Source organism: Talaromyces marneffei, chromosome 6 (assembly GCF_009556855.1).
Source record: "Talaromyces marneffei chromosome 6, complete sequence".
NCBI lineage: Eukaryota > Fungi > Ascomycota > Eurotiomycetes > Eurotiales > Trichocomaceae > Talaromyces > Talaromyces marneffei.
Window position 1 is genome coordinate 2309716 of NC_072353.1, and position 19268 is coordinate 2328983.

The 19268-nt window shown below is 46.7% G+C and overlaps 9 protein-coding genes across 9 annotated transcripts; 5 read left to right on the forward strand and 4 right to left on the reverse strand.

Annotated features, from left to right (window-relative positions):
• Nucleotides 1–78: 78 nt before the first annotated feature.
• Nucleotides 79–1009, reverse strand: EYB26_008343 (uncharacterized protein; the record flags this gene model as incomplete). Its single annotated transcript, XM_054267598.1, has 2 exons — nucleotides 79–420; nucleotides 485–1009. The coding sequence occupies 2 exons, from the start codon at nucleotides 1007–1009 to the stop codon at nucleotides 79–81; spliced, it is 867 nt and encodes a 288-aa protein (XP_054123573.1).
• Nucleotides 1010–2090: 1081 nt separating this feature from the next.
• Nucleotides 2091–2960, reverse strand: EYB26_008344 (uncharacterized protein; the record flags this gene model as incomplete). Its single annotated transcript, XM_054267599.1, has 1 exon — nucleotides 2091–2960. One exon carries the CDS (start codon nucleotides 2958–2960, stop codon nucleotides 2091–2093), a length of 870 nt encoding a protein of 289 aa, XP_054123574.1.
• Nucleotides 2961–4506: 1546 nt separating this feature from the next.
• On the forward strand, nucleotides 4507–5698 carry EYB26_008345 (uncharacterized protein; the record flags this gene model as incomplete). Its single annotated transcript, XM_054267600.1, has 4 exons — nucleotides 4507–4601; nucleotides 4665–5218; nucleotides 5278–5515; nucleotides 5575–5698. 4 exons carry the CDS (start codon nucleotides 4507–4509, stop codon nucleotides 5696–5698), a joined length of 1011 nt encoding a protein of 336 aa, XP_054123575.1.
• A 403-nt stretch (nucleotides 5699–6101) lies between these two features.
• Nucleotides 6102–7202, forward strand: EYB26_008346 (uncharacterized protein; the record flags this gene model as incomplete). Its single annotated transcript, XM_054267601.1, has 2 exons — nucleotides 6102–6587; nucleotides 6654–7202. 2 exons carry the CDS (start codon nucleotides 6102–6104, stop codon nucleotides 7200–7202), a joined length of 1035 nt encoding a protein of 344 aa, XP_054123576.1.
• Nucleotides 7203–7440: 238 nt separating this feature from the next.
• Nucleotides 7441–8261, reverse strand: EYB26_008347 (uncharacterized protein; the record flags this gene model as incomplete). The annotated part of the gene is made up of 2 exons (XM_054267602.1): nucleotides 7441–8021; nucleotides 8090–8261. 2 exons carry the CDS (start codon nucleotides 8259–8261, stop codon nucleotides 7441–7443), a joined length of 753 nt encoding a protein of 250 aa, XP_054123577.1.
• Nucleotides 8262–9119: 858 nt separating this feature from the next.
• On the forward strand, nucleotides 9120–10738 carry EYB26_008348 (uncharacterized protein; the record flags this gene model as incomplete). The annotated part of the gene is made up of 3 exons (XM_054267603.1): nucleotides 9120–9309; nucleotides 9373–9923; nucleotides 9974–10738. 3 exons carry the CDS (start codon nucleotides 9120–9122, stop codon nucleotides 10736–10738), a joined length of 1506 nt encoding a protein of 501 aa, XP_054123578.1.
• Nucleotides 10739–11484: 746 nt separating this feature from the next.
• On the forward strand, nucleotides 11485–14140 carry EYB26_008349 (uncharacterized protein; the record flags this gene model as incomplete). Its single annotated transcript, XM_054267604.1, has 7 exons — nucleotides 11485–11577; nucleotides 11632–11762; nucleotides 11829–12123; nucleotides 12179–12661; nucleotides 12716–13813; nucleotides 13868–14061; nucleotides 14116–14140. 7 exons carry the CDS (start codon nucleotides 11485–11487, stop codon nucleotides 14138–14140), a joined length of 2319 nt encoding a protein of 772 aa, XP_054123579.1.
• Nucleotides 14141–16530: 2390 nt separating this feature from the next.
• Nucleotides 16531–17340, forward strand: EYB26_008350 (uncharacterized protein; the record flags this gene model as incomplete). Its single annotated transcript, XM_054267605.1, has 6 exons — nucleotides 16531–16534; nucleotides 16608–16730; nucleotides 16797–16828; nucleotides 16890–17146; nucleotides 17201–17268; nucleotides 17327–17340. The coding sequence occupies 6 exons, from the start codon at nucleotides 16531–16533 to the stop codon at nucleotides 17338–17340; spliced, it is 498 nt and encodes a 165-aa protein (XP_054123580.1).
• An 825-nt stretch (nucleotides 17341–18165) lies between these two features.
• EYB26_008351 (uncharacterized protein) lies at nucleotides 18166–18817 on the reverse strand (the record flags this gene model as incomplete). The annotated part of the gene is made up of 3 exons (XM_054267606.1): nucleotides 18166–18258; nucleotides 18315–18484; nucleotides 18541–18817. 3 exons carry the CDS (start codon nucleotides 18815–18817, stop codon nucleotides 18166–18168), a joined length of 540 nt encoding a protein of 179 aa, XP_054123581.1.
• Nucleotides 18818–19268: the final 451 nt, after the last annotated feature.

Below are 19268 nucleotides of genomic sequence, written 5' to 3' on the forward strand. Positions count from 1 at the left end.
CCAATCGAACCCTTGCAGTTCCTATCCAGTGCTATTCTCAGTTGATTGCACAGTCGCCCTTACACACAAACATATTCCTTACAGACATTGCGAGTAATAGGGGTTGATCACAGTGCACGTGTATGGACTCACACACCCTGTTGCGCCTGTCCAGCCCTGTCCACCACATTGACCCCATTGAGCAACTGTGCCACCACTACCACCACTACCACCATTGCCACCGGTGGTGCCATTACCAGGGTTGCTAGTACCAGAAAGCTTGCCCTTAATAAAAGTCAAAGCCTGGTTTCCATATTCAGCTCCATAGCCCTGGTGTGTTGCCGAGTTATTGCCGTTGCAGCAATAGGGATCCGAGGCGTCGCAGTAGGATTGTATCAGACTTGCTGAGGGGCAACTGAAGCCTGCCGGGCGTTCGTCAAACTGGAAGTAGGTACCATTTGTTAGATCAACGAGCTCAAATTTCGGGGGGATGAATGCTTCTTACACCACCGGCGGTACAGGTTCCAACCTCATACGGCAGACCTGCTCTGAACAAGGGGTCGCCCATGAAAATCGCTGCTTTCACCATAGTTACCGCAGACGCGGACAATTGAACCGCTGTGTTGGTATATCCCTGATTGGAATCGCCACCACCACATAGAGCAACATCCATAATCTCACCACCCTGAGAATATCCGACCAATACGATCTCAGTATTAGGACACTGTGAGTGGAAGGAATTCACGGCAGATGCGACGGCCGCGATGCCTTGAGCGACTGAGCTAGAATAGCTTGCACCACCGCATGAGGACTGGCCACCGCATGCAGGGTAAACGATGGCCTCTGCGGTAGAGCCTGGATAGGCATTTAGGACATCATTCACAACAGTGTCGGAGGAACCGTATCCCGGAGAAGCTGTTGTTTCTCGTGCACCGAATACGTGGATGTTAGGGCACGCGCGCTTTTCAACAATGGGGACGGATAACACTCCTCCCACAAGGGCAGATAGGGCCAGGGCTCGAGAAAGCATGGTAGGCAATGTATACAAAGAAACTTGGGTAGAAGGATTTGCTTGTTGTTGACGGAGAGAATAATATTGTGGGAACAGTCTGCGAGCCCATTCATATATGACCCATACCCGGATAAAATACAGACAGCTAGCAGACTTCTTCACAAGATGTAGATAGACCCGACGAGACAAGCCACTCGAGGCTCCTCCTTTTGTCCGACAACATTGCAGATTTGACTTTATTATAATCTCGAGGTAACCATGAACATCTAGATCATTTCTGACTGAAACCAATTTAGCCGCCAAGTCACTAAAACAACTCCATTCCGTCTACTTCTGAAGAAACATGGGACCCCCGCCAAATGAGAGACATGTAAACATTTGCCGTCCTGTAGATCTCCCCGCATTTTTTTTTTCATGCCGGTAGAACAATTCGGGTTATGCTAGGCTAAACAGGAACTGAAGATTCAACGGCCTGCCCCGGATAAATGAATAATTACAGTTTGGGGATATACAACGAAGGGGTCATGTGGCTGATGGAGACGGCCCGACACTCCGCATAGAATGTCTTGTTTAAGCTAGCCCTTGTTCTTATATCTATTAAGCTTGCTTGTCTAGGCCTAACTTAATTAGAATTTGTTCTATTTCGTAGATTAACACATTGAAGATGTTGATAATCGACCGTCGTAGTGGTAGATCATATCGATTGGACATCACTTTCTACACCATGAAAGGGCTAAGTGGACAACAAGTTTGTTGTCTATGTCTCTTACTCTAAACTTGAGGAACTTGAATAATAATTGAACTCAGTAGCTAATATGAGAGTTAAGGTGAAACCAAGAGTACCTACGTACTCGTTGAAGCTCTCCTATGCCTCTACGAAGAAATATACCTGATCATTGGCCGTGATATACAGTACCAGTATGTATATATATATGTACGTAGGAATTGATGAAAATGGCCACTTAGAACCAACCTTGGAAACATAGTTGATCTCAGACTATAGAGACTAGTCTCTGATTCCCCGATAGACATGATCAAAGCCACGTGCGGTATACTCCCGTCATCTGGTCCCAAAGAACAGATCCATACAACTGTGGGCTTACAAACATTGGGAGTAGTAAGGGTTGATCACAGTGCACTTGTATGGGCTGACACACGCCGTTGCACCGGTCCAACCCTGTCCACCACACTGTCCCCATTGGGCAACCGAACCGCCCCCATTACCACCCCCATTACCACCTCCAGTACCAGTGGTGCCGTTAGTAGAGCCGCTACCTGTGTTGCTAACAGACTGCGAAGCAGAACCGCTGCTGCTCCAGCCTTCAACAGCCATGACCTGGTAATTCATTGTGCCCAAATTCATTCCAAGAGATGCCCATTCCTGGAAGTGATTTTGAATGGTGACAGTGCCGCTGGTTCGGGTAGAGCTCCGGATGGATATGTACTGGTTGAAGGTCGCAGTGCCAACAATCGAAGGTTCATTCGTGCGTGTGTTCTCCCAGACGGTGTACGTAGATCCGTCGCTGGTGAAAGTTCCCTTGATTGTGCCCTGGGTGGGAGGATTGCTGTAATCCTCCATAACATAGTACTCAACAAGAGGATTAGTAGTCCAACCGTAGACAGTGAGGAGACCGGTGCCACCGCTGACGGAGAAGGAACCGCCAAACGTAATTGGGCTGGTCGTTCCGGTTTGCCAACCGACACCTACAACGAAATCGTTTGCGTTGCTCCAATTGACAGAGAAGCCAGTGCTGGAAGGCGAGTAGTTCACGCTTCCACCGGTGGTATAGTCTTGGTTGTAGTTGATAGCGCTACGACGACCGAGACGGTTCTCGGCTCCGAGAATGAAGTCATGAGGACCACGCTCAGAGAGTGCAACATCCCTCTCGATAGGGACTGCAGGAGCAGGAGCAGCTAATGAGGGGACAAATGCCGCGAAAGCGGCAAGTAGGGTAGAGAAAGCAACCATAATGATTATCTAGGCTTTGTTTTGCTTTTGTATGGTCTGTCTGATCACTGATTCAGCGCTTGTGTCGATCTGTTGTCTTTGAGTTTCGAGGGTTTTGAAGCTTTATATACATAAGAAAGTAACATTGGGAGAGGTTCATAGTCAAGATTCTGCCTAAATTTCGTCAGAAGTTCATCCCAGAAAGAGGTGTGATACTGTTCCGTGAGAGATTTGATGAAACAAAAAGGCGAATGAAAGCGTCATCGGATCTAGAAGGTTGCACATATCTTTGGATATCTTTAGCCTAAAAAGCAAGCACAATTCATGCAGCTCATTGTAAACATGGGGTAGGTAGAGAAGGGAAGCTTGTTGCTGATATCCGTCTATACGCGACGAATCTGAAACATCTAGGTTCTTGATGCATATTTGCCTACACCGAGAAAGGAACTTGCTACCCCGGATATGCTGCAATTAGTAAGCGAAATAGCTCTATAGGCTGTAAAATTCAGCTTCATTTTATTGCTGCATTTGGTAGCGTGGAAGGATCCAAATACGAAAGAGTTGGACGGAACGTCGGAGCAATACACCAATATCACTGGATAGATGCTGAGATGGTCGCCTTGACGATCACATCTAGAAATCGGACTATCATGCATGTATCTTTTGGTACCGGTGACATCTAGATACTACTCATTTGTAGCGTCCGTCCATCGAACCTCAGAAACTGCCAATGTATGCCGTGTTGTAATATCATGCATGCTCCGGTGTGCCATGATGGTCGAAGTGCAGCATTTTCAAGGGCCGAGTTGATGTCGCCAATGCATACTTGCGCAGAGGTAACTCAGGGCCAGATTCTCAATAAAGACAAGATGTGATGGCTGAAGAGTGAGATTTTGTTGTGCACTGCCTGGAATTTAGCAACCCAAAGGGACGTCATTGAAAAATCGCATGGTTAGGAAGCATCCGTGGCACCGGTACGGGCTGGCGCACCACGCCAGATTCCATCATTGATGCGCTGAAAAGATAAATTCGGGGGGTAGCGCCTGTGCTGCTGATGGTGAATATAAATGGACCAAAATGAAGTCAAGAGAAAGAAAGTAAGTGTACTACATACCCGTTCTCTCAAGGGACGAAAGACGGAGACCTTATCGATAAGAACAGGAACCTACCAAATCAGGCATAGCGCACGAATGTACTCCGACGGAATGGCATGCGGCAGTCTGGAAGCTTTGCCTCGGCTCCCTCGGTCATTCCCAATTCCAGTGGTGCGGCAGTCTCCCCAAGGTCTGTCTATCACCCCGGGTCTTATTCTTTTGCTTTTAGACTATTGTCTTGCTGTATCTCTTATATGCAATGACCCGTGGAGTGTTTCTTCGACCTCCGTTCTGATTACTCGCTCATTGAACTCCCGAGTTTAGTCTTGTTGTTCTTGTAGAGTGCTCGGTTGTGGTCACCGTCCGAAGACCGCTGGTTATTACCCCATGCAGAGTATCTCTCTGTACTGTCGGTAAACAACACTTATTTTTTCGTTCTTTTTTATATATCTATATTCCTCACATATATCACCATGGCCGAACAATCGACACTTGCCCCATGGGAAAGTGCCATCGCTGGTGCAACTGGCGCTGTGCTCGCCAATGCGCTAGTCTATCCGCTTGACATGTCAGTGTTATCCCCGGCCGATGCTCTCTATCTCCTCAATATCTGATACGTAGTGCAATCTAGTGTTAAAACCAAGATCCAGGTTCAAGTGAAGAGTCGAAAAGAGACGACCAGCAACACCAATCCCGACGCTACGCCCCATTATGAATCTACGCTAGACGCTATCAACAAGATCTTTCAAGATGAAGGCCTGCCGGGCCTATACAACGGTATCAACGGCGCTCTTATCGGTGTCGCATCTACCAACTTCGCGTACTTTTATTGGTACTCGGTCGTTCGTGCTGCATACCTGGCTTCGGGCCGAGGGTCGAAAACTCCCGGAACAGCCGTCGAATTATCGCTCGGTGCCATAGCTGGCGCCATTGCACAGATATTCACCATTCCCGTATCGGTTGTGACAACTCGTCAACAGACGCAGTCCAAGGAAGACAAGAAGGGGTTACTTGAAACTGCTCGTGAGGTTATTGATGGCGAGGATGGCTGGACTGGTTTGTGGAGAGGCTTGAAAGCAAGTTTGGTTCTGGTCGTCAACCCTGCTATCACATACGGCGCATATCAAAGACTGAAGGAGATCTTGTTTCCTGGGAAGAACAATTTGCGTCCATGGGAAGCATTCAGTGAGATATGAATATTTCTTAGCCTCGGAAAGAAGCAAGGTCGCTAACAAAATTTCTAGTTCTTGGAGCAATGTCCAAGGCCCTGGCAACGATGGTTACGCAACCATTGATCGTTGCCAAGGTTGGTCTGCAATCGAGGCCTCCACCCGGTCGCCAAGGAAAACCATTCAAGGGCTTTATTGAAGTGATGCAGTATATCATTGAACATGAGGGTCCATTGAGCCTGTTCAAAGGCATTGGTCCTCAGATTACCAAGGGTCTTTTGGTTCAAGGATTGCTCATGATGACCAAAGAACGGTAAGCTGATATTTTGACTTTTGTATGTACCGTTTTCTCTATGCTAATGACTATTATAGAATGGAGCTTTTGTTCCTCTTACTCTTCGCCTTTCTCCGCAAGCTCAAGCAAGAGAAGTTGAAGAAGTATGCAGAGAAAGCCGCCGCGAACGCTAAGACAAGCCTTCCCGTTACGCTTAAATGATTTGATTTTTCTTGAGGGCAGTTCAACTTTCTTTCTCGTTCATGCTTCTGTAGAGTTTATACGGAGCGATTGCTGCAACATATATATATGATCTGGGAGACGCTGTTTGTTTCTCCTTGGGTTTGAGTTGTAGATAACTTGTTACAAATAGAGGTACATTCTATCAAACATATCTATCATACAGGGGTTTGAAATAGAGTAAATGCATTGAATGCTGATATTACCGAGGTGTTTCATCAAACACAAGACATCACAACCCTAACCGTAGCACCGCCTGCCAAGAGTGCGGCCGAGCTTAACCGTTGATTCCTCCGCCGGTCGTCCTGCGCAACAACAACTTTACCATGACTTCATCCGTTGCTTCATATTTACTAGTCAACGGCCCTGTTGCCTGAAGTCTGGAATGGGATGGTGGTCATTGGGGTCGTCTGGATCCAAGGCTGATCCAGAGAAAAGCAAAGCCAATGACTCGAAATCATCTAACAGGCGTCAGCAGGAAGAAGGAGAACAATCCTTCATCCCCCCACCGTTGACGTCGCGCACATCCTCGTCTTCCTCCTCGAAGTCGACCACAGATTGGAACTCAAGTCTCAACGCCTTTGATTGGAGTCAATTCAAAGAACCTCGAAACCTAATCCCAACAGCGCTCTTGACCGGCGGTATATTGTTTGTTGTTTATGTTCAGCGTCGGTACCTGCGCCGGTTTCCCGAAGCTACGGATATCTCATCTTCATACTTCCGCTCAAGATCTCTTTTGGGACGCGTCACAAGTGTTGGGGATGGCGATAACTTCAGAATATTTCATACGCCTGGTGGTCGATTGGTTGGATGGGGTTGGTTGCCATGGATGAAAGTGCCAACGGCTAGAAAGGAGTTGAAAGATAAAACTGTACGTTTCTCCAACAAGTCGCGAAAGTTTGTATATTGTCTCCTGAATACTGACTTTTGGACATAGGTTCACATCCGTCTTGCAGGCGTCGATGCGCCGGAGCTGGCTCATTTCGGCCGTCCGGCTCAACCATATGCCTACGAAGCGCACATGTGGCTCACATCCTACCTCATGAATCGACGGGTACGCGCCTACGTGCACCGACCAGATCAATACAAACGTGTAATCGCAACAGTCTACGTACGACGCTGGCTAGATTTCCCTCCCCTTCGACGACGGGACGTTTCATACGAAATGCTGCGACGTGGATTGGCAACGGTATACGAAGCTAAATCCGGAGTGGAGTTTGGCGGCACCGAGAACGAGCGTAAATATCGTGAAGCAGAGATGTTGGCTAAGAATCGAAGGCAAGGGTTATGGAAGGACTTTGGCAAAAGGGGTGGGGTGAATTTTGAGAGTCCAAGAGAGTATAAGACTAGAATGCAGTCTCTGGACATGTCGGCGGAGTCGTCGTCGTCGTCATCATCATCTTCTAATACAGAGAAGAATCCGGGTTTGGTTGGTTCATTGTTGAGGAAGGTTTGGCCTTTTGGCTCCAAGAAGGATGGTACATAACATATACCCCTTGATGTTTGGTTTATGACTTGAATGATTACGCTAGAATAATGTAAATGAATATGTAGGGTATTGCAAGATTCAAATCAATTGCTTCCTCGTAAACCTAAGAAACATATGGAGATCGCTCAATCCATACGGTCAAGATCTGATATCATCGTACATGAAAGCTTAATCAGCGCCATAAGCATATATATTTACAATCTAACCACATGAGCAGGAGCTAGGGCTAGAAGAATCAAGCAAATCTCCTCTCAATCTCCGCAAACAATTTTGGACTAATCTCATCACTCGAATCCCCTTCCACCCTCCACAGCGAACCCTGCCGCTCATAATGCTCAATTAGCGTCTTGCTCGACTCCTCGAATTTCCTCAATCGCTGTTTCCATGTATCTATCGAATCATCCGCTCTTTGCGTCAATGATTCCCCCGTAACGTCATCCTTGCCCTCGACTTTGGGCGGGTTAAAATCTGTATTGTAGACTCGTCCGGAGGGCGCGTGGACCCAGCGCTTTGTTATTCGGGATATTATGACTGAGGGGGGTGTGAAGAGGTGTACGACGAAGTTTATAGGTAGGATTCTGTCGAGGCTATTGGCTTGGACGGCGGTTCGAGGGAAGCCGTCTAGGATGAATGAGGCGGAGGGTGCTATTGATGGTGGTTTGTTATGTTGATTATAAGATGAAGAGGATTGTTGCGTTGCGAAAGGTTCGGATGGCTTCAGCCAGCCCTTGGTAACTAATTCCGAAGAGATGAGATCGAGCATGACGGCGTCAGGGACAAGATTTCCAGCTTGTATGAGCGCTTCAGCTTGGAGACCTAAATTTCAAACCAATCCCGTCAGTTCATATCTTGAGATAAATTGAAGATGAAGGCATACTACTCACCTAGCGCAGTCTTCTTTCGCACATTCTCTCGTAATAAATCCCCCGAACTGATAGCAGCTAGCTGTGGGAATCGCGCAAGCAATCTCTCCGTTTGTGTGCCTTTTCCCACGCCGGGAGCTCCAATGAGAATGATGCGAGCAGCTTTTTTGAGCCGCTTTGTGACGGACGTCATCAGAATCACCAAATGAGTATATTTCCAATGGCTAGGGAATCGCGATTTAGGCGGCCGTGATAGCAGCGTAGCAGGCAACGAGTCTCTTGAAGTAATAGGCGAATATCAATGACCGTCTATTTTACCGCAAGACCAGGCGGTTGGCACATGCGAAATTCTGGGGCAACACGGACGGATTCGGGGAAGACACAGCAAACACGTGAAATGTCAATCAGCGTAATAGTGATGCGCGCTTAGATATGGATGCGTGTATTATTCTATTATTGTAGCAGAGGAAATATTGGGCTGATATCTCGAATATAAATTATGTAGCTTACGATGGCTCTAAATCTAATCGTTGCCCGCGACTTAGCCGTTCTTCTCCGTTTAGGCCTCTCGGTGAGCGGAGATATTTATTTTGATGGGCTTCGGCATTGTTGTGCTGATGTTACCATAGCAGAGTTCGGCGCCGACTGAGCCAACGATGCAATGTAATCATCAGTCGAATACTTGAGTTTTGTGTTGTGATCGTCGAAGGTTAACGTCTTTCTTTTCGTATCTACAATCTCAACCTAAATTGTTTGTTCTCAAAATGCCTTTAACTCCGAGGCTGGTCTCGTGACTACTTCATTCCCATGACAGTCTAACTGTTTCTGGATTAGTCCGCATCGGCTCCTTACATGAGTTCACAAGCACAATGCAGGCCTATGATTGGCTGCTCTAACAATACTACCCGTTCTGGTGAGACGCGTCGAGGGCGTCGTTGTCGCGTTTTACTGAGAGTGTGTAATCAACATACAATCGACTGAACATCGTCAATGCCGTGAATGGGACTCCACGCTTGTTCAGGGTACTGATTTAATCACCTCGACATACACGATGATGCGACAAGACTCCCACAGAATTGACCCTAAACGACGGGCTGTTCTCGATCACAAAAAGAAGCAGTTTGCATCGCCTTCGTTCAAGCAACAGGACTACCCCCACCGACTCAACTTTTACGATGTGCCTCCGACGGCAGAGATCACGCTCGAAGAGTTTGAGCAGTGGGCAATTGATAGATTAAAAGGTAGAATAACGCTGTTCATGTTGATGTACGAAAGATCATATCCTCTAATCGTTTGTTCAATAGTGCTGGCCGAAATCGAAGCCTGTTCCTACCGCAATAAAACTCCACAGGAGACAGAAGCACACATCGCACCAGTTTTGAAGAAATATCTCAATTTGTCGTCGAACTCTTCAGCTTCCGGCGGTGTCATCAGCCAGCAACTGAGGAATGAGCGACAAAAGGATCACTACTCGCACTTCATCCTACGACTCGCATTTTCTGCAACCGAAGAACTGCGTCATCGATTTGTTCGTGCAGAGACAATGTTGTTCAAGTTTCGCTTTGGCAAAGATGACAGCAAGGAACGACGATCGTTTATTGAAAGCCTCAATCTGAACTGGGAGCCTGTGAGCGACGAGGAGAGATCCGAGCTCGCCGAACAACTGGTTGCTTCTACGCCTGGCTTACGGCGCGCTGAAGATGAAGCTTGGTTCAAGGTCGACTGGGAAAAAGTGCCGGAGTTGATTGAACGTCGAGTTGTTTTTATTCGGAAAGGGAAGGCTTATGTTCCTCAGCGGGAACAACTGAGTATGATTATTGCAGATTTCACTGCACGATTAGAGAAGGCTATGGAGGTGAGTACCAATTTGATGCTCATAAAGCCACAAAGCTAAATAAGATCTAGTTGACAAGCCGTGCGTTACCGCGTCTGGACGAGGACGACCGTCTTACTCCAATCCTGAACCATCTGTCCAAGAATTTTGGAAGCGCCGAATCCGTTTACTCCGAGGGCGAAGGTGTTGTTGATGGCGCTCCAATCACCGCGGCCTCCATTGATCCTCTATCGCAACACTTCCCTCTATGCATGCGAAGCCTGCACATGACGCTACGGAAGAACAATCACTTGAAACACTTTGGTCGCCTGCAATATACCCTTTTCCTTAAGGGCATCGGTCTCAGCCTCGATGAGTGTATACTATTTTGGCGTCAGTCATTCAAGGGTTTCTCCGATGACGAATTCAACTCGAAATATAAATACAACATTCGTCACAGCTACGGAGACGTCGGAGGTGACGCCAATCGTCGTGGCCGAGGCTACCCACCGTACTCGTGCCAGAGGATTCTCTCGGAAAGTGCACCGAGCACTGGGCAAACTCATGGATGCCCATACCGACATTTCTCTGTTGACAACCTTACTGCGTTGCTTCAATCGACCGGTGTCCACGATAAAGATCTTTTACGCGGTGTACGGGAAGATGTGGGAAAACAAAAATATCACATTGCTTGCAACCGAGTATTTGAGTGGACGCACAAGGCAGACATCAAGCGGGTGAAGGAGGATGGCTCGTGGAGTCAAACTGACTTGGATACAATTGTCCATCCAAACACGTATTTCAAGCGAAGTTATCTTCTCAAGACCTCGGGAAAGCCATCTAAGGAGAGTGCTTGATGAGTTGGCCTTGGTATATAATAGCATCGGTATGCGGCGTAATGGGTGCAACAGGCAGGAAATTTTATTGATACGCGCTGTTGTAGGAACCAAACAGTGTATATTCGAGTTTTGATTGTAATAACGAAATAATGTGACTATTCATTGGTATATAGAAACAAGTATTTTTCTTCCAAATACCTTCATTTAATAAGCTGTGATGTCTCGAGATGTAACCTCTGCTGATTCCCAATTCATCAAAAAGGATCAGAATGACCTTTCCAAGCCAGGTGCCCAGCCATGGGTTATATTCGTCTACGCTCGACGCGAAAACAACCTCGCAAATGAAACGTGCATGAGGTTGTCGACAGTAATGTGAATTGTTGTCGGCGGTGTTTTTTTGAGAAAGAAAAAGAAGAAGGGAAGAGAAAAAAAAGAGCCCGAGGTCATTTATGCGGTCTGGGCGTGGTGTGGGGACTAGTTACTGCGGCGGACCGTAACAACCACCAATGCTGCAACCTGGCTTCATGGAGCGCCCACAACATGAGCCCACACCCCTCCGGTTGATCGAAGCACCCTCTACATATCAAACCGCTACGGCGTTGCCTATCTTAGGCATCGGTTATGCTTTGAAAAGACCACATTTATATTTCTATCTCATAGCTTTCAAGTGCTTCAGGCACTACTTTTCCTTGTTGTTGACTCTCAATTCCTCCCTGTCCTCGAACGGTTCCGGTTGTTATTGCTCCCGCTCTTAGAAGGTCAAGATGGATTACGAGGCGTTGAAGGACCAGTGGAGCGATGTCGAGGATCGCGATGGCGTCAGACTTAGCTGGAATACCTTTCCAAGCTCGCGCATGGTCAGTGAAAGTCGGATTCTTCTATAATTGCAGGTTGTTGACTGTACCATACAGGAGGCATCCCGCTTAGTTGTCCCCATCGGAGCAATGTATACGCCCCTCAAAGAAAAGACCGACACCCCATTATTGCAATACGAACCCGTGACTTGCAAAGCTCCTTGCAAAGCAGTACTCAACCCTTATGCGTACGTTGCAACCCCGAGACCTTAACAATGCAATCGTGATGCTAACTTGTCCGCGCGGATATGAAGGAATGTCGATATACGAGCTCGAATCTGGATTTGCCCATTCTGTTTGATGCGCAACCCCCTTCCACCACACTACAAAGACATCACGGAAAACGCTATACCTCCAGAGCTTCACCCTCAGAGCACCACGATCGAATACCGATTGGCCCGTCCTGCCCCTGCTCCGCCGATTTTCGTGTACGTTGTAGACACTTGTCAGGAAGATGATGGTCTCCAGGCTCTCAAGGACTCTCTCATCATGAGCTTGTCCCTCCTCCCACCTAATGCGCTTGTTGGTTTGATCACATACGGAACTATGGTATGATATACCCGGCTTGATATTTTAGTTCAAAGGTATCTAACAGACGAAACAGGCGCAAGTCCACGAACTCGGTTACGGAGAGTGCGCCAAATCTTATGTCTTCCGCGGCAGCAAGGACTACACCGCCAAACAGGTGCAAGAGATGCTTGGATTGCTCAATGCTGGTGTCCGTCCCGGTGCTCCCCAGCAGCCTGGTCGCATGCCTCCTCCTCCCATGGGTCCTGCGGCCCGATTCCTCCTCCCCGTGCAACAGGCCGAGTTCCAGATCACCAACATCCTTGAGCAACTGCAGCGTGATCCCTGGCCAGTCGCAAATGATAAGCGTGCTTTGAGATGTACTGGTGTCGCCGTCAGTGTTGCGGTTGGATTGTTGGAGACGTCTTTCCAGAATGCAGGTGGACGTATTATGGTCTTCGCCAGTGGCCCGGCAACCGAAGGCCCCGGTATTGTCGTCGGTCCAGAATTGAAGGAACCTATCCGATCTCATCACGACATTGATAGGGACAATGTTAAATATTTCAAGAAGGCAGTCAAGGTATGCTTCTTATCAACGATACAGCTCGATGGTGTAATCTAACAACGGACTTAGTTCTATGACAGCCTCGCCAAGCGCGCTGCACACAACGGTCATGTAATTGACCTCTTTGCTGGATGTCTTGATCAAGTGGGCATGTTGGAAATGAAGAACATGGCCAACCACACTGGCGGTCATATACTCCTGACCGACAGCTTCACATCGTCTCAATTCAAACAATCATTTGTCAGAGTCTTCGATAAAGATGAGAACGACAATCTCCTTATGGGTTTCAATGCATCTTTGGAGGTTCTGACCACCAAGGAGCTCAAGGTCACAGGACTTATCGGTCACGCTATTTCATTGAACAAGAAATCGAGCAGCGTTGGAGAGACTGAATGTGGTATCGGTAATACTTGCGCATGGAAGATGTGCGGTATTGACCCTGCTGCCAGCTACGGTATCTATTTTGAGATTGCGAACCAAGGCGGACCAGCACCGATGCAACAGGGCCCTCAACGTGGCATGATGCAATTCCTCACATATTACCAGCATTCCTCTGGTCAATTCCACCTACGTGTAACGACTATTGCTAGGAACCTTAGTGGCCCAGCTGGTGACCCGGCCCTTGCTCAGTCTTTCGATCAAGAAGCTGCCGCAGTCCTGATGTCTCGTATTGCTGTTTTCAAGGCTGAGGTTGATGACGGCCCAGATGTGCTCCGATGGGTCGACCGCATGCTTATTCGTCTATGCTCCCGCTTCGCCGATTACAGGAAGGATGACCCAACCTCGTTCCGACTCGAGAAGAACTTCACTCTTTACCCCCAATTCATGTTCCATCTTCGCCGAAGTCAGTTCTTGCAAGTCTTCAATAACTCTCCAGATGAAACGGCTTTCTACCGACATGTTTTGAACCACGAAGATACTGGCAACTCTCTAATCATGATCCAGCCTACTCTCGATTCATACTCTCTGGAACAAGAAGGCAGCCAACCTGTCTTGCTCGATTCTGCCTCCATTCAACCCACCCACATCCTTCTCCTTGATACATTCTTCCACCTTCTCATTTTCCATGGAGAGACCATGGCAGAATGGAGGAAAGCTGGATACCAGGACCAAGAAGGCTATGAGAACTTCAAAGCCATTTTGGAGCAACCGAAGGAGGATGCTAGAGTGAGTAAAGCTATCTCCATCACTCTCGGAAAGTGTTTTAACCAATCTATCTAGGAACTAATTGCGGACCGTTTCCCACTCCCCCGATTCATCATCTGTGATGCCGGTGGCTCACAAGCTCGTTTCCTGTTGTCAAAACTGAACCCCTCAACAACTCATTCTACTGGAGGATACGGTGGCGGTGTGACGGCACAAACCATTTTCACGGATGATGTGTCGTTACAGACTTTCATGGAGCATTTGATGAAGTAGGTCCACCATTCTTCTCTCAGCCATCAACCAGATACTAACACGATTATTAGGCTTGCTGTCTCAGGCACGAACTAAACACGGAGTATGGTGTGGTTCTACAAACACTATTTGTGAGTTGCGATGAATCTGTGTGGCAGTGTGTACCTTTTAGCGGTTCTTTTCCATCCGTCATTTGTTTTACGATACAGTTGATTGATAAATTTCTTATTTTTGAACCTAAACTTCGAACCTTCGCAGGTAGACGAACTGTTCGCTAAAAGAGAGAATAGTAACTGGTACAAATGCAATAATCATCTCAATTGGATTGAATCAAAATTGCTTATCTAAGCGTCTCATACTTAACTAACGTAAATCCCAAGCGACCCGCCCACCCAAGCGACCCGCCCACCTCTCCGAAAAATAACTCGCTATATTGATTTCAAATCCCAATTTCAAACCCACATACAAAAATATATACAAAAATCTAACTACTAGTACGGCTGGGACATCGATTAATTCTATGCCCTTCAACACCACAACCACTGCACCGAAATTGGCGGCGTACAACTGCTTGAGGAGCTGGGAGCCCCGGCTCGGCCGGAGCAGTAGTAACAGCTTGAGATGCCTCAATCTGACCTTGTACAAGCGCTTGAGCTTCCTCTCTAGTAATCCCTTGCTCAATAGATATTTGCTTTTTAGATTTTTCGCGCTTTTGCTTCTCTTTTTCATGTGAAGCTCGTAAATCACGGCATTCTTTCCGTACAAGTAAAAGATCATTCATTGTCATTTCATAGGCTTTTGACATTCGCATTATTGCTTGATCAATCACTTGATTTGGGGTTCCTGTACGCTTATTTATACATTTTGTAATTGTAGTTGACTGGCGTATGAATTCACGTATATTTTGAGGTGTTTGTAAGCAGGATGATTGTGTATTGCTTGATCGACTTGGAGGGGGGGTTGGTGTCTTTCATTGAATATTAAGCTGTTGAATAACTCGATCCGGATTGAAAGGCACTAATCCAGTAGCTGCGAAGCTATTCCGAATAGTTTGAGCTTTATATGCCACCGTACGAGCCTGCGGAAATGCCATTAAAAAGTCCATTTTGTCAACATGATTGAATCCATGCCTCATTCGTTGCTCAATATGCTGCCTATAATATCGCTTCAAAACTACAAAACAGCCAACATCAAGAGGCTGTAATAGATGCGAAGAATGAGGTGGCATGTAGATTGGAATAATATTATTCTCAGTGCATATACGATCAAATTCTGCAGTTAAATGGCTTCCATGGCCATTAAGAATCAACATTCGATATTTTCCCCTTGTACGATCATTAATATAAGGAATAAAATGGGTTTTAAGCCATTCTAATCCTATTTGATCTGTAGTCCAACCATTGTCGCTAATATTGATTCTCCAATCATCTGGGAGATCCTCAAACCAACCTACTCGTACATTTTTCGTTGCTTTGAAAATAATGTACGAAGGTAGAGCCCAACCGGTTGAATTTGTTGCTTCAATTGCAGTCACCCATTCTCGATTTCTAGGCTGTAAAAGCTTTGGCCGAGCATATCGATCACTTCTGGTAATAACCTTTGCAGTTGCGCAGAGTCCCATAGCAAAGCCAGTCTCATCAAAGTTGAATATATCTTCTGGCAAGATTCCATATTCAGATATAGAAGCTTGTACGCGATCAAAATGTTCTCTGATTATCTTTGGATCTTCGCATTTAGCACGTTCGTAGTTGTATCTTCGTGAGAACTTTGAATCAATCTCCGGGCGACGTTTAACAAGGTTATACACCCATTTATCTCCAACCCGTTGATCTCCATGTTGTGAGAGAAGATGATTAGCCATTTCTCGTACAAGAGAGTGCCGGGGGGGTAATCCACGTCGATCTAAATCAAGCACCCATTTGACAAGTGATTCCTCCTCAGGTTGGGTCAATTTATGGCTGTTAGCGCGTACAAGGAGCCTCTGTTGAGTGCCATGCAGTCGATTTCGGAGAGTTGTACGAGGAATATTATAAATCTCAGCAGCTTGTGCAATATTTGGGATTTTGCCATTCTGAAAGTCGGAAATAGCCAATAAAATTCGGCCTTCTTGCTCAATCAAATCTTTTGACTTTTTATTGCGAATTGGTGGCATATTGACGCGTTGAATAATTTGAAATCAATATCGCGTACGCGTTCGGGAAAAAGTGGCGGTTCGCTTACAGTGGCGGCTCGCTTACCGCTTACGTTAACTAGTTAACTAAATGCAAGAGCCCCACAATCAACTCGTTTTGGTATTAGTCTCGCCAATTTAGTCGATTAGGTCACGTGCTTCGGCTAGCACACAACGTCTCCTTCCAATAAATTTCCCGTCGAGCCTTCAGCCTTTCTAAAGATTCCCAAGCTTGCGAGCCTCTCCTACAAGCACCATTCACTTCCCTCTCTTTCTTTCTACCCGAGGACGATAGACTACCTTACGCACCCTCGCCATGCGTAAGTATCATCTCCTTGGTGCGGCATTTCTTGCCAGGCGATTGCTAACATGAGGTTTTTTCTCTCTGAATAGCTCCCAAATTCGATCCCAATGAGGTGAAGGTTATCCACCTCCGTGCCACCGGTGGTGAGGTTGGTGCTCAGTCTGCACTTGCCCCCAAGGTCGGTCCTTTGGGTTTGTCGCCCAAGAAGATTGGTAAGGAATCCCCTGCTTGTTGCTGCAATGGACAAAATTTTTTCGGGATGCTAACTATCTGAACAGGTGAAGATATTGCCAAGGCTACCGGTGACTGGGTTAGCATCTTTTGTCTCTCGAACAATGAGTCGAGGAAAGGCGCAACTAACAAACAAACAGAAAGGTCTCCGTGTCACCGTCAAGCTCACCATCCAGAACCGTCAAGCCGCGGTCTCTGTTGTTCCCTCCGCCTCTTCCCTCGTCATCCGCGCCCTCAAGGAGCCTCCCCGTGACCGCAAGAAGGAGAAGAACATCAAGCACTCCAAGTCCATCCCTCTCGATGATATCATTGAGATTGCTCGCACCATGCGCGCCCGCAGTCTTGCCAAGGAGCTCCGTGGTACCGTCTTGGAAATCCTCGGAACCGCCTTCAGCGTGTCAGTGCTCCAAATTCTGTTGCAACATAGGTTGAGGCTAATATTAGATTATAGTGGTTGCCAGGTTGATGGACGTAGCCCCAAGGACGTCAGCGATGATGTCAAGGCTGGCGAGATTGACAGTATGTTTACCCGAGCTTATTCGGATACAATCGATCAATTGCTAACAATGCTTTTTAGTTCCTGAGGAGTAAACGATTGTTATCAACATTTCACAAAAGTTTTTTTGCACCAAACTCACTTGCGAAACCGAGTTGAGTCGTGTTAGATATGAGAATTGATGACGATTTGATACCAAAAACAATAATTCTAATGAGTTACGACCTTTCCCTTTGATATCCTTCTCCATGTTCTGCTACTTTTCTCCTCCCTACCCCCTTTTCCCGGAGTTCCAACTTCATTCCGGAAGGAAGAAGGGGCGACCTTTGCCACACTCTGGCCATTACCGTCCGATTTCGATCGGAATTACAAGCTCCACGGTAACGGCCTATTTTGACGCAAAGAAGATAAACCTTTTGACCAACTACTCACCGCGATATCTTTTTGGAGGGAATTCGTTCTTTCTGAGGTGGATATAGTGGTCCATCTTTTATGGTCTACATGTCTATTGCATCTTGCAATACGTAGTATAACCCGTAGGAGTTGTTGTGAGGAACTTATCTAGTTGAAAAATGGAAGTTTCATTATTTTTCTATACGTGTACAATTACATTTATTTCTCCTTCAATTAGGGCATGGCTTCGTGGTTTCGCTGCCTTTGAGTAATGATACATTTTCCTGCTGTGATTGAATCAGAAATTGAAAAGAACTCGCAAAAAAATTGGCAATATCAGTCCCCTTGTCAACTTTATTGGTCAATTTTCAGTGCCATCATAAAACATGAATTATGCTTAGAGAAAAAGGTTGAAAGTAGAAACGAAAAGCATAGAGGTCACCAAGAAAACAAATCACACGGCTCAAATATAGCTAGATAGAGTAGTAGACATTGGTTTATATAGATAGTAAGCATCATAATCATCATCATCTAACCCATAGCTTACTCATGGAAACGAAGTAAGGGACATTCTTTGAAGTGAAGAGGTCCTTGTGGTCAGCTTTGATGATATCGGCAGCCTGAGAGATGTGAGTTAGTCCTGGGGCAATGAATAGGAGGGAATGTCTCAACTAACCTTCTCTCCAATCATGTAGACGGAGTTCTGGATATGGCAATCAGGAATAACAAGGATAACGGAAGCATCTGCACATGCAATGTGGAGATTCTTGATTCCGTGGACACGAAGCTTGGGGTCAACAACGCCCTGTTGGATGTTCTTGGAAAGGCGGGCAGTAGCACAAAGATCTGAAAGAACGTATTAGCGCATTTATATGTAGATATATGACGAGAACATAACTTACGGAAACCGGTTTGACTTCGGTCCAAAACAGCACGCTTCATTCCGTCGTCAGACTCAGGAGGCATCTTCCACGGGTACTCAGAGATGACAAGATCTTTGAAACCAGCACCCTTTGTTAAGACATCATATGTCCACCGGACACCTTCACGCATGGCCAAGATGTCAAGATCATTGCCGAAAAAGTTGAGGTTGATGTTGGGCTGAGTGAGAGCGTTGGTGCGATTAAGAGTAACTTGACCCTCCGACAAAGCACGAAATAAGTCGACGATGACGGTCATGTAGCTTCCCTTCTCTGGCACGGGAAAGTGCCATTGGAAGGCACTGCTCCAGAGAGTGACAAAGTCAAGCTCGAAGTGAGGCTGGCCAGGCCACCGTTGGTGACTTTGGCCTCATGGTACTCGGCGTACTTGTTCAGGTGCTCGTCAATACAGGGAAATCGACAAGTTCCAGGAAACCGGAGCTGGCGGGACTGGTCTTATACTTCTTGTAGGTAGAGATGGCCGCATCGTTGAGAGGGCCGGCGCTCTGGACTTCTTAGGTAAACTCGTCATGCTGTGGACACCAACCAGCAGTTACGGAAGCCCTAAAACGTTCCTGGAATTGCTTCGGGGGAAAGTGCAGCACAGTAGTATTTCCTCTTTGGGACATGCTTTGCCCTAAGAGGATTTACTACAACTTTGGTCACTGATGGACTTGCGCTGGGCTCTTCGTGATAGAAGGCTTACTTAT